The 21497-nt window shown below is 33.8% G+C and overlaps 1 protein-coding gene across 3 annotated transcripts in view; it reads left to right on the top strand.

Annotated features, from left to right (window-relative positions):
* LOC126770485 (uncharacterized) overlaps window positions 1-21497 on the top strand; it is a 187693-nt gene that overhangs the window by 130227 nt on the left and 35969 nt on the right. For 2 of the 3 annotated variants that reach the window (XM_050489880.1, XM_050489877.1), the window contains exon 3: window positions 9083-9312. In XM_050489880.1, coding sequence (XP_050345837.1) covers window positions 9268-9312 — 45 coding nt within the window. In that variant the 5' untranslated portion in view covers window positions 9083-9267. Of the gene's footprint in view, window positions 1-8721; window positions 8809-9082; window positions 9313-21497 lie in introns of those variants that run through there. The other variant, XM_050489878.1, reaches the window with a different exon arrangement.

The raw sequence follows: 21497 nt of genomic DNA, 5'->3' as shown, positions 1-21497 counted from the left end.
TTGAATCATACAAATAATAGTGAGAGCTACTGAGAGACGTCACAGAAAAGAAATTTTTGTGTTTTTGCGTTGTTAGAAATATTCGACTCGAACGTTATATATGTTCAACTGAAATTCGACCTTGAAATTTTATAGCACCCGAAAACCCAAAAACAATTTTATTAATAACATGAAGGAAATTACAATATATCATACATAAACACTAAGCTTTTATCTAGATATTATATGAAATACTATTATTTGTTCATAAGCGTTTTATAAAGCACTTGCAGTTCATTCACCCTTACTACCTACCTAGTTGTGGTTATTTTCCACGACATATTCTAACTTTAAATCAGACACACAATATATATTATCTTTGGTTTCAGTCTATTTTTAATATATATTTTAAATAATAGTTGTTGGTTGTGAATAAATACGCTAAAAATATACCTTATTAATGACACTATTTAAATATAATCAAGACACTCAAATAAATATACTCATCACTTGAATGGACGAATAATTCATGTAGACTTATTATGAATGTGTTACAAGTCACACACATATATACAAATATAATTTGAAACACACTCGCGTTCACATTATATCATGGGTTTTTTTTATTTTTATGTCGTCTGTTTTATGATTTTTTGAAAAAAGTAAGCTTATATCAGACAAAGATTCGCTGGAATTTTCGAACCTGTTATTAACAGATTGCGACTTGACGTTGTTATCTATTACGCATCATGCTTAAGATCTCAGCGTTGGCTAGCCGTAAACAGTTACTTGAGATCCATCGATATCGCAGGCCCAACGTATATATCACTTAAAACGACAGAACATAAATCTATGGGGGCTGTCTTCTCGTTATTTGTAGTCGCCACGTGAACCACCGGTTTCGGGTGAATATTAACGATATCGCCAATTTTCCGCAAGCTTAACCGCGTCGCAATTTCTCGCCAATTGAGCAATCGTATCACATCGAGGGTTGATGTCGTTTTAGTTAAAAAGTTTACTAAAACATCGAATTATGATCGACGGTCGTCTACCGATACAGTGCGTATATATTTAAAGCCAGGACGGTACATTTTATTACGATGTTATAACGTTATCATCTGCTACCGAAAAATGTTTTATTCGCTATCTTATATTTGCTATCAAAATGTCGGGTTTTGAGCAAGAGTAATAAATATGAACATTTTAGAAAAACGGTAATTTTAAATTTTAATGATTGAGTGAAAATAATCATTAAATTATTAAATGTTAAATTTCATCGATCGTTAATTAATATAATAATTACTAAGCTATTAATTAATTAATTGTCCTGACTGTTAATTTGTCATATATAGGCATATCTATACAAATAATTTAACTATAAAAGAACTATATCAATATACTAGAAGATGCAGTGCGTTTCTTAGAAGGATTCAGCTAATATTATTATTATTATATAAGTTTTACCATTTTTGCAGTTTCACCGTTAAATGTCTATATTTAACGGTTAATTGAATTGAGAATTATTATTTTTTTGTTGTGCTTGTATTATTAATATACATTTAAAGATTTTCGTAAACGTTACGTTTAAATTAAATACACTCGTATGTCATAGAAATCTTTTTCAAATAAATAAACTCAATTCATTTTCAATTTCCTGCGTTTATTTTCTAAGAAACGGGAAATGTTGCCAGTCTCAGGTCTGTTTAAGGAAATACTATTAATCTTACCCGAGAGTTTAGCTTTTGTGTCATTTATGGATGAAACGAGATTTTTTACATTCACCGTGTATGTAATGGCAACTTTGCTTCCTTGGTAATAATAATACATATCGATTCAGAGTTAATTTATTGTAACGTATTACGTGATGTTAAGCTCGTATTAGAGTTTGCTGTAAACAAGTTATCTAAGACTCATTCTAATATTATTAAGAGAATTGTTTTGTTTTTCGATTTGTATTAAATTGTTAGCTCATATTATAAGCTGATGTTTAATAATTTAAGGCCATGGAATATAAATAGTTTATAGTGGTTCATTACATCACATTATACCATATAGCTTATTTCAGTTGCGTATTTTAATGAATATATATATATGAAAATTTTACGCAACACAAAAGAGTATAAGGTTATACCATTTCTTTTTAGGTAAATTTTTATGCACTTTTGAAAAATATCTACTAATAAATTAAAGTGGAAGTTCGTTCTCAGTAAAGCAATAATAAGGTGAGAAAAAAGTATTACATGTTATGTAAATATACAATATATCATTGGTAATAAAATTATAAGAAATAACCTTTTCAAAAGATTTAAAGATATTTAAACGGCCTCTTAAAACATTGATGCACAGTTTAAGTATACTTAGCCTGCCTTTAAGGTAATCTTTATGTAGGTAGTAATCGTGCTCTGAATATCGGCTGGCGTAATAAGGCTTTATATGTATATGTATATATGTTTATCAGACCGTCCACGCGTCACATACTAAGCAATGTATGGAGCTTTATGAAATTCAAAACGATGATAGTGTTTGACAATATTTTTTATCAACGAACAAAAAATCCTGACGATGTTTTAAAACGAAAACAAGGGATAAATTAAAATAATAGTCGTTTTATATCGTCGTCATGATTTGATAACAAAAGTAAAACTTGTAGTCAAAAATTGCACTCAAATTTTGAGTAACCTAAAAATTATATAATAAATCACTTTTCATATTTTGAATAAGCAACGTGTAACTGTAGATTCATTGTTGTAACGACGTAAGTTGCCGTCCTTGCATTATTCACATGACACTAATTTAAAAGCTCGCTACTAACGAGAGCTATTTTATACGTCAAATGAAAATAAATATATTATCTTATCTCGGAGACAATTACGTATTGTTTTTTTTTATCTTTTTTTTTTTTAATTTTTAACACGGTGTATGAGAACTAGTTCAATCGTTATGTTAAACCAATAACAATCAGTATCATTAATAATATTCTGACAGTTCAATGTTAAAATATATTGCATTTTTATCAATAATATATAACAAAATATAATATTTATTTCACTTCAAAACGATGGGTAAGAATATTTGTTGACAAATTTAACTTATTCAATAGTAACTAGCTTTCCTGTCACCAGACGATGGAATAAGACGAGGTGTTATGTATTGGATGGAAAACATTATAAAAAAAAACATAGTTAAAGAAATTTAATAATAGTTTTCTGTCAAAACAATAGTTTGACATTCCAACAAAATGGTGACCTTCATAACAACATTCCTGCCTTCGATGTCGTTTTATAAAATTAAAAACAAGTATTTTTTCTTCGATAAAATGACAATATGATACGACCCAGATGTTTTCCTTGTTTTTTATTGAGGCTTTTTTATTTTTCCCACAGTAATAGCCTATTACTTTAGTTTATTTTGTACCTATATTAGAAAACACAAAGGCTTTATATTCATCTATATTCTTCTAGGAGCGGATTCGTATTGAAATGTACCAAGTTGGGGTCCGAACAATGTTCGGCTTTGTTGTCATAGCAGTAATAGCCTCTAAGAAATCGCGTAGATTACCGTCGTAGAAGCAAATGTCACAAAAGACGCCCTTCCCGTCTGCCCGTATAAAAGGAAATTTGCACAATACGTATAACACGTAATAACGAGTAATACTAACATTATTACAGATATAATTAAAATATATAAATTAAAAATAGTTGGAAAGCATAAATTTTAAAACTAGTTTAGTTATTATTAGAATTGGTTACTAGAAGAAATATTTTTGTAGACATACCTATTTATTATCTTAAATTGAGTGTAAAAAATTACTAAAATGGTTATGAAATAAATTGGTCGTTAGAAATAACATAATTTTGATCTTGAACAACATATTAATGATTATATATTTGTGTCAAGTTGATTCCCATAAAATTTTTGAATTAAAAAAAACGTCTTAATCGATTTATAATAATGAATATTTGCCACATTAATATAATGTGATTGAATATACTCGTATACTATAAACTCCATCTATACATGTACATATGTATAAGTGTAATGAAAGGGCAACCGTTCGATCGTAACCACTTTCTCGCAATAAAAGCAAAAGTGTATATTGCAGTTATACAATTTTGGTCGTCAGCGCCATGCACGTCGCTATTTAGGGAAACTAGCAAGCATAGAACAGAGAAAACATATAAATAAACGTAACCCAAAATTATAAAAACACAAAAACAAATACACGAATAATTTCATGTCTTTATTCCGCTGTAAAATTCCTTATTTTCTGCATCGGAATACGGACAATTATTATTAATATAAGATGACTAGTGAAAAGGAGTAACTGAAAATATGATAAGAGAAAGACAAAGACACACTGCACTAACTCAAACCAAAACTCAAATTTCTTTCTTTCAATATTGAAGCAGTACTACATTGCAGCTGTGTGGATATTTTTGACGTCACACTGCTGCGAAGATACAGTTATACTATATTTATAATTATTACTTTATAAATTACTAATTCTTATCTTTATGATTTTTTGTTAGCAGTATATATTGTAATATATTCTACTTATTTACAGTTACGGTAAAAACTATCACTTGCTTGAAAACTACTCAGACCTAAGATATTCATGTTTTTAGATTAAGATAATTTTTTAAATAAAAGTCGACAGATAATTTTAAATTGCGAACGGGCAAGTTTATTTTATGAAAATAGTGTGAATATATTTAGTACTTGCTCACGTTTCAATTCTACTGAACTCTCTGTTCCGAGGGAGCAATCAGTGGTAGGCAATGATTTCTCCCTTGCACGGAGTGTTCTGAATAGAGGAACAGTTTTGTGAGTGCCCATTCAAAGTTTGGCAAAAGGCAATTTAGTTTTTGTTGTTAGACTAGTTGAAGTCTTCTAAACAGGCCGTTGTTAAAAGTTGACTATTCAATTACTTTGTTTCATATGGTTTAAAAAGAAAATCTCACTTTTTAAAAAAAACAGTTATTGTTATTATTATTAAATTTTTTGGTTTCACTTGTGTATTTATCGAGAAATTCTCGATATGGTTTGAATCTACACGTCCGCTTCATGATAATGCGAACAGCAGTCTTCCTATGTAGTATCATCTTTGATAAATAACGTACATATATGTAACCGGAACATTTGATAATAAGAATAATACGAACACTTACGTGAAGAACGTTTTCAGCTTAATTCCAGTAACTATTTTTATTAAGAGTTAATGCCTTTAAACTTATAATTTAAAAAAAAATACTGCTATTTAAATTATAGATGAAAACAATTAACAGCGAGCTTTAATCGTTTAAAGTACCGTCAGTTTTATCGGATAAAAGATATTCAATATCGATCAAGGCAATGAATGATTAAAACAGGAACCCGTCATTCCATTGACGGATTATGCAGAAGTACACTACAGGATATTTCCCATGGGCGTATCGGAATCTCATTAGCGGTAAGTCCACAAGTGCGGTTGACAGATGACGGATTCCCACAATACACTCTCGGACACTTGAAATAATTTCACTAAAGTCTGCCTCATTATATTTAGGTTTTAGGCTAACAGTATTAACTGTACTTTAAAAGTTTAAAAAAGAACTTACATGTTTATAAATCCAATATGGAAATGTCTGAAAATGAAATGAATATGAAATAAATAAATGTCTCTAACCGTATAACGGAACAGAGCTCCATATTTTGATGAGTATGAGTCTGTATTTTTTAAAATTGCATGTGTTTGTGTACGTAAGTATGTACGAGTATGCATTAACATTTAAAGGTCAGCAATTTTCTCGAACGCATAAAAACTTCATCACAGTCGATTTATTGTTTTAGGAACGCATAGAGTGCAACCGTACAAATTTTCATTTTTGTTTATTAATAAAGAAGAATTTATTACATAGAAATTTTACAGTGATCACAATACATCACAATTGTCTCGATATATTCTACAGACTTTACCCTCAGCTGTTTTATTTTACGTAAATACACTGCTCGCCTTACTTCTCCGAAACCGAACTTCCCTAAGCTTCTTATTGTTTACGTTACCTGCAAAATCTATTTTAAATTTAAGCTTTATGTGTTGCTTTATGTTTTACTTATCGAGTCTGGCGAGGGCTTGTAGACTTCAATGTTCAATTTAAGTATGGATACATTAATAACAAAGTTGTCGGTTTTATCGTAAGAAAAAAAAATGTGAACTTAGTCTTCTATTTTAATTAAATAAAATTATAAGTTCAGTTTGTTGGATTGCTATATATTTTATTTTTATATAAAAAATATAAAAAGACTGAAACTCAATCCGCAGTATAAAAGGATTGTTTTATAATGTTACAAATGCTATAAAAGAATGTATCGATCCCGCCACGTAGCTAGAATCTTCAACGTAAATCCGATTTACCTAAGCAGCGCTGCATTGAAACAAGAATGCAAGTATGAATATTCAGTCGCAGTGTGCAGTCGCATTATATATTACATTCACGATAACAAGGTTCGTCAGCAAAACGCGCCACCGTTGTCGGCTCTGCGCATTTTCTGCTAAGTCACACTACACGACTACAATGACACTTGGCCGAAGACATGCATAACAATTGCAAGCTATACGAACCTATTTCATGTATGAAAATCAAATTGTCCCCTTACTTGTCTACTTAGAAAACAATCAAATTTCGGAGCTTAGGAAAGTTTAAGAGTGAACAGAGAATTTCAATATACTTGGCTTAAGCTAGGAAATATTATAAGATTTCATATACCGGATCAGTGTTTCAATTTCACGCTGAATTCGTGGGTGTTACTTACGAGGCAGTTTATTCTAAATCTGGATAAAACAACTTCAATCCGGACTAAACAAGTTTAAACTGAAATAAGTAGTTGAATACTTGTTTCTTTACGCCTCAGGGAGACAGGGAAAAGAAAGTGTGAAGCTCGTTCAGGATCGTGCCGTGTGGCACATGCTTCTGATGGAGGCAACTTTACGAAGCAAATCTCTCATTCGAATAGTTACGAATTCATTGACGACAGATATTTCATATTTTTTCTTTACATACATTTTTTTATCTGTGTTTTATTATTTAATTTGTTTGAATATGTCATTTCATTTAACTAACGTTATGATCAGGTAAGGTGTTTTTTTTTTCTAACTTACGGAAAAATATCCAATTCAATGAACATGAGATTTTCCTGTTGTAATCGATTGTTGTTGAAATACATTACATTTATAATATTATTTGTTATAAGAAAATGTTTTCGAACTTTAAAAACTTTGGATGATGTTTGGATATCTTACGTACTTGTTGAATTATCTACAAAATGGCACTCGTATTATCCCTCAAAAAATGAACAGTAACTTGATTAAATGATTTATTTGTCACACATCATTAATCCTTATTCAATTATCATTTTATATGGTTTATCGTGTTAAGTCTAAAGTAAAGCTTCGACTAATATATATATATTTTTTTAATATGATATGACATCTAGGAATATCCTTTTTTTGTTTTATAATATAGGTAAACGGGCAAATGAGCCACCAGATTGTAAGTGGTCACCACCGCCCATAGACATTGGGAACCAAGATTATATGTCCCTTACGCCTGTTTAACTAACACTGGCTTATACTCCCTTACAATCGCAACACAACAATATTAAATATTGCTATTTGGCGGTAAAATATATGATGAGTGGGTGGCATCTACTCAGATGGGCTTCCACAAAGCCCTACGACCAAGTAAATCCTATTCAGTCTATGTCCTGCGTAATAACTTGTGTTAAAGCCTTAATTATACTGGGCCATGTCAAACCTAAATAAAATTAACTGAAAAGTAAATTCTTATATTTTATTCGTTTCCTCTAGTTTCATTAAACTGTCAGAAATTACTTTTATTTAATTTTAGTGAGACTTTAATTAAGCAACAAGTTTATAACTAATTCATTCTTGCCAAACATTGGGCGTGAATTATTATTCGTATTTAATGAACTTAGGCGTCGCGACGAGCTATGCATACGATTAGCATCAAGCAAGTGCATCTCTAGCGTAATTATGTAAATTTTACACCAACATCGCTCATTTTGTGAGGCGTTTTAAGGCATTTGCGTAAAATAAATATAAATTGCGTAAACTTAGAAAGCAACAGCGAAACGTGCTACACGTTCGTAAAGAGGAAACATCATCTCCTACGCATACTTATAATCGTTTCTTATGAGCATAGAGTTGAAAAGTGGGTGTTCAGATATGCATGTTAAGTATCAATAAGTCTATTCTCTATTGTATTCATATAATTTCGGTGTAGGTAACACTTGCCGCAAATTGCTCGCTAACATTTATGTGGCCAATTACTCTTGTGGCATTGACAATATTTCGTAACGAGTTTAATAATATTTTACGTCACGAACTTGCAGCTCACGAATTCGTTGCTTTGTAATTTCACGTTTCAGCAGTCGAATTTTCTAAAGCAATAGAAGAATTAAAGTTTTTACATCAGCCAAAATAATGTTTGAGATTTTTCATACGGTGTTAATAGATTTATTGTTGACACAAAAAGGCTCTAAAGCTTTATCGATATAACTGTAAAGACTACGCCTTAAAATAAAAAAAATCATACATGTGTGCCGTTAACCCGAATGTTGTGGAATGACCACAAACCACTAAATACCAACAAAACTAAGCAATTAGGTGTATAACAGTACAAAGGTTTAGACATCAACGGTCCATTTCCACTCACTGTGTTACTAAATACTTCTCATAGATACGAGAGTGGCGAGGCGCTAGTGATTAGTGACTCCACTCGCTCGCTCGGCAGTAGACGCACGTCACGATATTATATACTCGATAAAAAGGTGCGAAATACATTTCGTTATATACTTAACACATTTTTATTACGTTATTTTACTCGTTTTATTTACAATAAAGTGTTGAAAGTTTGTTGTATAACATCATAAAAACTATTTTTTTATTAAAATTACTTAAAAATATTTCTTTAAACAACATATAAAAAACAAAGCATATTCATTGTGCACTTTTATGTTTTTTTTTTAAATATTATATCGTTGTGCTGGTGTAAAATATAATATAATACAATGTTTTTCTTATAATGCTTTTTTCTTGTTCCAGATGTCGTCAGGAGTCGTGTTTTCTTAAGTGTACAGTGAGCTAAGTCATAGCATATTTTAGTGCATTGAAATGTGAATTTTGTGCGAATAGTGTTATAATAATTTACCGTGTGGAAACATTATCCTGATGAATTACAAAGTGTAACTTTGCTGTTTTTGTAATCAGTTTAATAACATTTAGTCACAATGGAGACAGAGGAACTCACGAAACTTGTGGACGGCATATACAAGGTAAGGACTCTTCATTCTAACATATACTTAAAGTTTTAACATTCAAGTGATAAATACTGTTACTTTGGCCATAATTTTTGTTGAAGTCTCTTTCATAGAAATAATTTCTAAAACTTAACGGTCGTTTAAAGTTCCCTTATAAAGTTTGATATGTTTCAAAACTATAATTATGTTAGCTTGCCGAGTTTTTCATTGCAATTATATTCGTTATTATAATGATAGTTCGTTAGGTTAGATAGTACAAAGTTTTTCTCTTAATATTAATATAATATATTGTGTAAAGATAAAATAAAAAGTTTAATGCAACCAAAACATCTTGTTAAATAAAAGCAAGTATTATTATGAAAGTAACTTTGTCTGTTTATTTGTTGTCTCATCACGATTGAAGCAATGAACCGATCGTAATTGAATTTTATATAGTCAATAAAGACATAGGCATAAAAGTTTTGGAATGTAAAAGAAAAATAAATTTGTCTAGGATCACAGCTAATGGTTTTATAAATTCAGTTTTATAAATAGTGAAGCAATAGACTGTAAATGGTGAGACATTCATTTACTATTTCTTGGAAAGGTGTCAAGCTTAATCCACCACGCTGCTCCTGCGGTATGGCGGGATGGCGGGCACTTTTCGAAGATTTTTAACTGATACATACATACATGTTTCCTGTAAGAAAATTGTATTTCTTTCATCGTCGAGCACGAGACAGATTTGAACCCATAATCTTCACTTAAATCAATGTCTAATCACTGAGTCACATCGGCTCTTTATGCGAGTATATTTATATACAATTAAATATAATGTTTCTCCTAGATAAATTACGTATTGTCCTCGTTTACTAGCTATCCCTGATTTCTAATACAGGTTATTATCATATCAGACGAGTGAAAGGGATAAAGGCCGGTACGGTGGCCTTATTGAGTGGAAAATATAGTTATAAAATTATAGACCTCGGTCCATAGAGCCAGACGCTGTTCTATTATCTAAGGGCTTAAAGTATATAAAATGACTTATATCATAGATTTTACATGACATCCGTGGCTACTTCGCCTCTAAAAGAGCGAATAATATATCAAATCTGTAATTGGATTGTAAATAAATCACCCTGGTGTACCTGAGCTGTTGTTGGCGTTTTTATTTTATATTTGTAATTCGTATGCAAGAAAAATTAAATAAGAAAATTTTATTTAAGAAATATACGATGTTATTAATAGCAGCCTTAACTTATCTACATTATAATAAATTATCATAACATGTTAAAATATGTTTTTGATAAACATATATAACAAATACGCAATTATTTTTAATTCTTATAACGTCGTTGTAACTTTTTTTCGATTCTATAATTAGATTTAAAATTCAAGTTAAAACAATGTTAATAAAAATAACTTAGGATATCATTTATACCGTACAGGATATAATAATTTATAGAAGAGCTCGGAGTTCGGAGTATTTGTTGATGTTCATAAATAAAAATAATTGTATATGATTATTACATGACTGAGTTTTTGCCGGTTCTTCTCGGAAGAATCTCCATTCCGAACCAGTGGTAGCTTTACGTTAAAATTAATTGAATAATGTATATTTTCACTTCGACTTTGACTTTTAAACGCTTTACTTGAAATGTAATAAAGGGGCTTAGGAAAGTGAAAACACGAGTATAAAGCCTCAAGCGGATCTCCACCTGCCTTACAAATGTCAAGGTCAAACGGTCAACGAAGCAAAGTGAAGATACCATACGATTTCTCTAACTCGTTTTATTTTATGATATATATAAATATGTATGTTTATCGCATACCTCGCTTGGGTCAGAGATTTCGTTTCTCTGATTGTTTTCTCCGTTCGACGAATATGGCCTATTGCGCCTTTTTTAACTTATCCGGTTTTTTTTAAATATATTAGCTTTGCTCGTGACTTTTATTTCATAAATGTATAAAAAAAAATACTTTTTGATATATATGATAATTGAATTTCAAATATGAAATAATAAATAATGTGTGTATGTTTTTATGTTACTACTGGTTGTTTAAATAGACCGCTTTGTTTACCTATCGAAGGAAAATATGAGATGACGTTATTATCTGATCTGTTGATGCTTGCATCCTTGAATCAACGTAGTTACATCCTGATGTAAGTGTGTTAGCCGGTTTCCAAACAGACAGACAATTTGAGACGAACAAATAAATTTATGTTAATTAACTATTTATCGTTTAAATATAAAAACTATAAGTATTATTGAATTGGATTCGAATTACATTTATAATTTTATTCTTTATTTTAAAAAGAGAATAAATTTAGTAAAGACACTAATTGATAAAAGCCAAACATTTATGCTACGAGTTGAGTTTTTTATTGTGAAATTTTAGTTCTTCAATATAAACAAAGGTGGTTATTTAAAGATGAAGTATTAATAATAATAATAATAATAATAATAACTTTATTATTCAGGCATCGAGGCCCATAGCTGTCTACAGATTACATATTTATAATTACAGAACATTCACTAATAATTAAAATTAAAATTAGAATCATAAAATTTACAATTAAAATATATATACGACTAGAAATTAACTAAAAATAATTGTTTATGTACGAGGCATAATAATAATTGTTTATGTAAAAATAATTGATTAATGTTAGTATAAACGTTTCATTACTGAGCTTTGACCTTATATTTTATTTATGAGTAACAAAAGATTCATAATTTATCAGACTGAGGGTTCGGCTAGTATTGCTTGGTAGTGAGTAACCGAGTATTGCTTAATCCGTGTTTATAAATCTTCTCTGAGCACGAGAAGAAAAACATCGCCAGGAAACCTAAATGTCTTGCATGAAATTCTGCCACATGTGTGGGTGTGTACTGGAATGGTGGAACCTGATGATAATCTTCATGTTAACCTGTATAAGTTTCTATGTTTAAAATTTTCTCCATCGACTGGGTTGTCTGGACGAAATGTCTAATTAGCCGTTAGAACTCCTTTAGTATTTACACATTAAGTAGTTCTTAACATTTTCTATACGATTTCAAAATTAAAAAAACATTTTTATATATTTAAATTATCAAAAAAATACCCTTTGACATCAATCTATACTAATTAATAAATAAAAGTTTTATGCATAGCCTAACTGAAAAATCTACTTAATCAAAATACATAAAACTTATGCCAGAAAATGTATCGTGTTTCGTGTTTCGTGTTTAATGTTTAATATTATTTAACAAGAAACTATATTTTTTTTTTAATTTTTTATTAAGACTACTGACGTGAAAATCGTGAATATGATTTTCTTGTAATAAAATAAATTAGTACGATCTGCATTCACGAAACTAGGTCTTATGTCATGAACTTAATTGAATAATCTGAATTCATGGTCAATTTAATATTACGACAAATTACGTTAGGAGGATTGTATGGTTTCCCGATATAATAAAATTATAGCAAAGTAGGTTAGAACACATCTAGCTAAATAGTGTCAAGTATTTAACAAACGAATTATGAACTATTTTTATTTAACAAATTAAAAATACATCGAAGCATGTTGAAAAGTTTGAACTCATTTAATGGAATCTAAACTAAAAATAGTGTTTCGTTTAGTTTTTATTGAACTATTTAATAAAATAATGTTTGCGTTTGAAGCCGCGTAAAAAATACTTTTAAATACATGTTTAGTTCATAAGTATACAGAAGTTTCATAATATTCAACAAAACTCTGATGAAATCATCTTTGCTCATTGGCTAAAAGAAATTATGTAAATAGTTGCCTTTAACTAATTGTTACACTGTTATTAAACACTACCTACTTCCATGAACGTTTTTCTATAAGCGTTTCTATGCTTAGAGGCTAAATGTATTTTCGTCCCTTATAGTTCAACGTTGAAAGCATAAGTGTATATTAGATACATAGATATAATTATATAATGTCGCATTGCTTGGAATTTTGCTAGATGTCTAGTTAAGTGCTACATTGATATATATTTTACTTATTCTTTTCTATTTGCTCATAGAAAGAATATTCAAAATTGCCTACAATAGTAACAAGACTTTTGTAACCTTTTTTGACTGGTGGTAGGGCTTTGCACAAGCCCGTCTGGACAGTTACCACCCACTCATCACATATTTAACCGCAAAACAGCAGTACTTGTTTTGTGAGTGAACCAGTGTAATTACAGGCACAAGGGACATAACATCTTAGTTCCCAATGTTGGTAGCGCATTGGCGATGTAAGCGATGGTTAACATTTCTTACAGTGCCAATGTCTATAGGCGTTGGTGACCACTTACCATCAGGTGACCCAAATGCTCGTCCGCCAACCTATACTATAAAAACACTTTTTATATAATTTAGATATAAACTTATTTAACTTTAATATAACTGCTTTTGTATTTCTAATTAACAAAATTATGTGTTTATTTAACAATAAGTTGCATCAAACATAATTCCTAATGAAGTATTTATTATCCCCAACACCATTATTACAATAATATCTGAATATATTACGCCTCCATAAATTAACGCGAGCCTCTTGAATGAAACGAACAATATTAAATGTTTTGTTAAATACAATGAGAAATGAAATTTTATAGCGTTATTCAATTTTAATATCTTTGTGAACGTAAAAGTGTGAGTTGTATGGGCACTAAATTGCCTTATACGCGAAATCCTCTTTGGTTATTTAATTTAGTCACATAAAATTAAACAATTGTTTTTAGTTAAAGTAACAGTCATTATCACAAAAATAAGAATTTTAAATTAATTATTTTAAATGGGATTTGTGAAATTAAAAGATCTAGATTAGAACAATACACATCATTTAATTTTTATAGTTAAAATTTTATATTTCATTGTATTAACTATTTTTAAATCTATCTTTATTTCTAAATATAGCAACGAAAGCCAAACAACATAGTAAACCTCAATTTTTGATAAAAATACTTGAATAATATTTAAATAAATTAGGAATAATCTTGATTATTCAGAATTGATTAAGGCTGCATATATTTAAATCGCAAAGCTCGTGAATCGAAAAACTTTTTACAAGTAAGAATGTCAAGGCCTTCAAGATATGCCTCACATTTGTCTTTGTTGCGATATCATGTACGGCATCGCATCTGACTTTACAGCCACATAGAAAGACCTATGTTATTAATGTGAAATTAGGCTAAGACTTGTTTTTTGCAGGTCAAAGTTTACTGGTCGTCGTTTACCCAGTTTCCTTGCCCGAATGAGATTGCCTCGCGACATTAAGCCAGCCTAATGTAAATTTTCATCATTACGCTATGTCTGTTTGTTGTCAGTGTTCGTGTGGATCATTGCGTGATTTCCTATGGTCATAAGTAGAAATATACGTTTGCAATAGGCTTTATGTCCTCGAATATTACAATGTTATTTACTTATATCCTCTTTGTATGAATAAAAACTTATTAATACTTCGAATACAAACATTTTAACCTTATACTTTGATAAAGTATCAAGATCATTTAAATATTTAAAATTTTTTGTAATATTTTTAGTAATTAGACAAATAATAGAAGATTATTATATTAACTTAAATTTAGAAACGTTAAATATGCGGTATTTTATTTTTCATTGTATTTGAAAGTATAAATTTTTAAGAAAACATATGTTTAAATACAGGGCAAAGACCTTTTATTATCTCTTTTAAGAAGAAAGCTTGGAGATTATTCCACCACGCTGGTCTAGAGATGTTATGCCTGTGGCAGAAAATCGATCGATACATTTAAAAAAAAAAACTATTTAAAGTATTTAAATAATACATTTCGTTTTATCTAACTATATAATTAGGATTCAGAATCGCTGTAGCGATATCCGCGTTTGTGTACATGTGACTGAGTGCGTGGAAATGAAAACGCTTAAACAAATGGCTATAGCGTGATACCGCGCTATCACACTCGAATCGGCCTAAATCGCGAGAAGCAATCAACAAACGTGCGTAGGTGTCAGTTTTGGAACATTGAACGACGAAATTGTGAAATTACTTACGATAAGTGTCTAGTAATTCATTAATACCAAGAATCTACTATCGTTTAAAAGTCAAAATCAAATTAAATTATACTTTATTCGAGTACTCTTTCATGCTTTTATACATTGAAAATTTAATGTAAAACCACCACCGGTTCGGAATTCTGGAATTACTTTTTTCATCAGTATAAAAACATATATATAGGCCTCTGCATCTTTGACAGATGATTTAAGCGGCATCGCGAAGGCACTTGCGTTCATGACTGAAAAGACCAATGCGAGAGAGGATCCTCCGGCCGCACTTCCGACAAGTGTATGCGCCCCCAGATGGGCGGGGGTTTGAAGCCCGCTCATAACGCCTAGTGCGTTTTTCTTTTAGTAGTTTAAACCAGTCATTGTCATGCTTTGATTGACCTTCGTGAATAAGGCGTCGCCACTTGGCACGGTCCTCTGCCAGTTCCTCCCATCGATTGCTAGGGATGTTAAACGCAACCATATCACGCTTAGCGCAATCTTTGTAACGGAGCATAGGCCGCCCAACAGACCTCTTTGCATCCACAACCTCTCCCAGTAGTATTTGCCTTGGAAGACGGGTCTGCTCCATTCGATGCACGTGTCCCAGCCACCGTAGCCGTTTTTTTTTGAGAATGGCCATGATGCTAGGCAGCTGTGCCTCGCCTAAAACAGACTCGTTTGTCACCCGATCCTGCCATGTGATGCCCAGAATGTTCCGAAGACAGCGCAAGTGAAATGTGTTTAGTCGGCGTTCTTGTTTTGCGTAAGTTGTCCACGTTTCTGCTCCATACAAGAGTGTGCTTAGGACACATGATTGGTAAACAAGCATTTTCGTTTTTACCGTAAGGTGTCTGTTATCCCAAGCCCTTGAACAGAGCCTCCCGAACGTAGAGGCTGCTTTGCCGATGCGGAAGTCGATCTCTGCATCAAGCGAGAGATTGCTCGACAAATGCGACCCAAGGTAGCAAAATTTGTTAACCACCTGTAAAGGTGCGCCGTTAAGCAAGATGACTGGTTGCTCTAAACATCCTTGCGCTAAAATAACGGTCTTCTTGCAGTTTATGGACATTGAAAAGAGGTCGCACGCTCTGGCAAATTTGTCCATTAGACTCTGGAGTTGAGCTTGGTCATGAGCAACGAAGGCAGCGTCGTCAGCGAAGAGGAGACTATCTACAAATAGGTCCTCCCTGTAGCGTTTGGACTTGAGCATTGAGATGTTGTACAGCCTACCATCGGTTCGCGTGTGTAAGTGGACGCCTTGCTGTTCATCTCCAAAAGCAACCTTCAGAAGCACTGAGAAGAATATTCCGAACAAGGTGGGGGCCAGTGCACAACCTTGACGAACACCACGGCGTACGTCGAATGGCGTGGATGCGTTGTCATTGTGCAGGACGGTGACTTCCATACCTTCGTGGAACGATTGCACTATCCTTAGGAGTTTTGGGGGGCATCCAATTCTGACAAGAACCGAGTACAACCCCTCTCTGCTCACGGAGTCAAAAGCCTTATTTAGGTCTACAAATGCAATGACTAGGGGGGTATGTTGCTCCCTACACTTTTCTTGTAGCTGTCTGAGTGAAAATATCATGTCGACAGTTGATCGTTGGGACCTAAAACCACATTGTGCCTCAGGGTATACGCGGTCGGCGAGCCTTTGTAGTTTGCCTAAAATGGCAAAGGCTTTACCGACGATGCTAAGAAGAGATATTCCGCGGTAACAGTTGCAGTCGCCACGATCGCCTTTGCCTTTATAAAGAGTGACGATGTTAGCATCTCGCATATCCTGAGGGACGTAGTTATCTTCCCAGCACTTAGCCAGGTGGTTATGAAGGATGGGCAAGAGGCACTCAAGCTTGACGACTTCGGTGACAACATCGTCTTTTCCGGGGCTCTTTCCGCATTTGAGCTTCTTGACGGCCAGATAAAGTTCCTCTACTGTGGGTGCAACGTCTAGCTCGTGCCAAGTTGCCAGATTCGGGACAAGCTCCATTGCTTCTGGCTGAATATCCACTGGGCACGAGTAGAGCCCCTTGTAGTATTCTACCCATCTTGCTATCTGACGGGTGCTGTATGTTATAACAGAACTGTCGGTTTCCTTGAGAGGTGCCGTCTTTTTTGGAGTAGGTCCAAGAGCTCTTTTGATGCCCGCGTACACCCCGCCAATATCCCCCGCGTTTGCGCACGCTTGGATGCTTTGGCAAAGCTCTGTCCAATACGCATTTACAAAGAAGCGCGTGCTACGCTGGAGTGAGGCTTTTGCCTTCGTGAGATCTTTACGCGTCGCATCGCAAGGGTTAAGGCGAAAATTTAAAGCGGCTTGGCTTTTCGAGTCAATCAAGGGAAGTAAGTGCTCCTCGTTTTCTTGAAACCAGTCGTAAGATTTTGCCTTTTGATAGCCAAAAATCTTGCCTGCAGTGTCAGTGAGAAGAGACTTGACTTTTTTCCATTCGACTCGCGCTGATGCCGTACTATCCCAAGTTGCAACTTCTTCGCGGACGAGTTCCCCAAATGACTCCACTACTTCCATGTCACGAGTCTTGAAAAGATTTATCTTTTTTCGACCGGGTGGCTTAGAAGAATGGACTCTTTTAGGGACAAGTCGGACTTTAGTAGCAACGAGGCTGTGATCGGTGTCACAATCGGCACTGTGAAACGCCCGCGTGTGGAGCGTTTTCCGTAGATCCCTCCTTCTTGTAAGAGCAAGGTCTAATTGGTGCCAGTGTTTAGATCGAGGGTGCATCCACGAGACTTTCCGCATCATTTTGCCTTTAAAAAAGGTGTTGGTAATACACAGCTGGTGCCTTGAGCAAAACTCCAACAGTCGTTGTCCGTTGTCGTTAAGCTTGCCTATGCCGTGTGCACCGAGGCATTCAGGCCAGGCTGATGTGCCCTGACCGACGCGGGCATTAAAGTCACCTAAAATATGCAGTCTGTCAGTTGGATTCACCCTGCGCACTGTCTCATCGAGCTGGCCGTAGAATTGATCCTTGGTCTCAGGTTTTGAACTAAGCGTCGGTGCGTAAGCGGAAATTAGCGTGACAAAGCCGCTTTTTGTGTTTAGACGCAAGACCATAATCCGCTCGGAAACGCCTACAGGTGTTTCTATGGCGTTGATGAGATGGTTTCGAACCGCGAAACCTACACCGTGCTCTCGTGTTTCCAAGGAACTCTTGCCCTTCCAGTAAAAAGTGTAGTTAGCTTCACGCGAAGACCCTTCGTCTTCAGTTCTGGTCTCTTGTAAGGCTACAATATCGATATTGAGCCTTTTAAGCTCCACGTCGATACTGTAAGTTTTGCGCAGTTTTTGGGCGCAATCGGAGCTTCCGTAGGTGTTCGGGAAGCCTGTCCTCATCGTTCGGACATTCCATGTCGCAAAGCGCATGTAAGCAGCGTTGGTGTGGGTTTTGGGATTTTTGTTTCTTTGAGCAGGTGGTTAATGTCACAGCTTCAACGTCTAGCTGTAAGGCTTGTGTTCCGTTCACCCAGGCGGAACAAGTTAACGCTGAGGCGGATCAGTACCTTATTGATTGGGGGCTGCCCGACTTAAAGCAGGCGGTAACTGATCAATGGATCTACGATGGATCCTCCTACTGTCAAGAGTGGCCCCTGGCGTCCGCACTTACGCCTATTCGTGCTGACTTATAACCGGTGACTGCCACTCTCCGTGTTGTTTGCCACCTGCAAGACAGGTGAGCGAAGTGTCCTCTCCGTGGATGCTACTACGCCTGGGCCAGGCGACTTTATGGCAACACGGGCTTGCTCAGTACCCATGCCACCCTCTCCTCCTCCCCAGCAGGATCCGCAGGAATGACGAGTCAATACGTGTGGTGCTGGTTTGGCCGCAGGTGAATGGCTTACGCCTAAACGGAGGCACCGCTCCGGGTTTAATATTAGTTTTCCTTCTTCTTTGGCGTGACGCTGGGATAATTTTGGGAAACAACGTATCAAGGAGAGGGGTGAGGATACTGTGATCACGGAAGATACAGGAATGTGACACTAGTAGCTAGAGCAGTCCGGGGTCGCGTACCCGTAGTGATTCTAACCAGCTATCGGATAGATAACTGGTAGATCCACCCTCTGGACAAATAAAAAACATACATACATGTAATTATCATATACAATTAAATTACTATACTCTGAAGAAAAACCCACAAATCTCACTCGAAGCTGATAAAAGTATTATCTATATAATATCGTACAGTTTACTGGTGGTAGAGCTTTGTGAAAAGCTCGTCTGGGTAGGTACCACCCACTCATCAGATATTCTACCGCAAAACAACAGTACTTGGTATTGTTGTGTTCCGGTTTAAAGGGTGAGTGAGCCAGTGTAATTACAGGCACAAGGGACATAACATCTTAGTTCCCAAGGTGCGCATTGGTGATGTAAGCGATGGTTAACATTTCTTACATGCCAATGTCTATGGGCGTTGGTGACCACTTACCATCAGGTGGCCCATATGTTCGTCCGCCTTCCTATTCTATAAAAAAAAGTATTATACGCTTTACTTATTAATCAATTTTAAAATTATTTATTTGTAAATGTAATCAATTATGTTAATAAATGTGATAACGTTTTATTAAATCCTTTATACTCCCGTAAGCTCTTATATGTGTCACAGGCATTTATATTTCAAACCACTCAGAAAATCTAATTTGAAAATGAACCGACGTTTTTCGTCTGAAATAATCAGTGAAACTACGTAATTCAAGAGCTCTAATGTCGGTCCTATCTAGTTCCCACAGTCACGGCTCGCACTCGAATCGGTGCCCGCACTTATTTGAATAAGAATGGCCAACTTCCCCTGGGATACTATAGTAGTTCACATCTTTACATTTACTATTTGTGATTCAACTGCAAGCCTTGTTTGTTTAAGCGATCTATTAATGGATTCTACTGGTCATATTACTTTGTTACCTACAAACAATTATTATGTAACTTTGTTACATACATGTTTGTTACATATAAAGGTCATGGTCATCACTGGCAAATGGGTCAACTGATGTTAAGTTGTCACTAACGCTTATAGACATTTGCGCTGTAAGAAATACCATGTATAAGGAATATCGCAATCAGTCTTGGGATCTAAGAAGTTATGTGTGCCCCTAATTATACTGGCTTAGTCACCCTTGAAACCGGAATACCACAAAACCAAGTAGTGCTGTTTAGCGGTGAATAAGTAATAGTAATTGGTGGTATAACTTTTGCGCGGACTTTTGACAGCTGTATCCATAAAAAAAATTGCTTGATCTACCTTATTATTTCTTTATTCTGGATAATTAATTATTCATCAGGTTCACTAGGTTTTGTTTAAAATGTGTCTGCAAATTATAAACACTATTTAGTTATAAATGTTATTAAAATAAATGATCACTAAGAAACTTTCGTTTTAAACATCTCTTTAAATGTTATGGTTATAAATTTTAATTAATTCGAGCTTTCGATAGGATTTCTATAAAGACTTTTGTCGTGATATCATAAATCGTCAGGCTCGGTTATCACAAATATTTGACGATAACCGTTGAGTTGATAGGAATATTATATTAATTCAATTTGTTTACGTGATAAAGGATCTAACAATCACTGGAAAGTAGAAAAATTTAAAATATTGCTGTCATTCATTTAAGAGAGCAGACGGAAAAAAACTTTTAATTTGATAAGTAAGTGGTTCCTTCAATTTATTTCAATTCTTTGCTTAAAGAAATTTAAGGGAGGTTACCTCTTTCGGTTACAAATGCACTTAACAAAGAATAACCAATTTCTTAAAAGCGTCGAAGTATAACTTAGGAATGTAAGAAGTAGAAGTAGAAGCCTTTATAATCACCGGCTCACTCACACTTCAACATTGAAATAATGCAATACTAATTAATAACAGACGGTAGACAGTACGATGAGAGGCAGTGTTTACTATTACTAGAACTTGTAAATTCTTTCGTAACAATAATATAAGTTACTGTTGAAAAACATTTTCAAAATCAATTTCACGTATTTGGCAACCATTTTCAAATTACAACAATTTTATTATCTTAGATAGCATTGTTGCCAGCAACAAAAGTGTGTGCACAATATCAGTTTAATGTATGTTTTAAATATTACATGCTAGATTTGAGCCGAAAATACTAACAAGTTAAGATAAATAAAATTGTGTAACAATTAGCAGTTGCAAATAAAACGAAAATCCAACGTAAAACTATTC

The sequence above is a fragment of the Nymphalis io genome, chromosome 9, assembly GCF_905147045.1.
Source record: "Nymphalis io chromosome 9, ilAglIoxx1.1, whole genome shotgun sequence".
Classification (NCBI taxonomy): domain Eukaryota; kingdom Metazoa; phylum Arthropoda; class Insecta; order Lepidoptera; family Nymphalidae; genus Nymphalis; species Nymphalis io.
The sequence above is the reverse complement of the archived record's forward strand: the minus strand, read 5'-3'. Positions and strand labels throughout refer to the sequence as shown.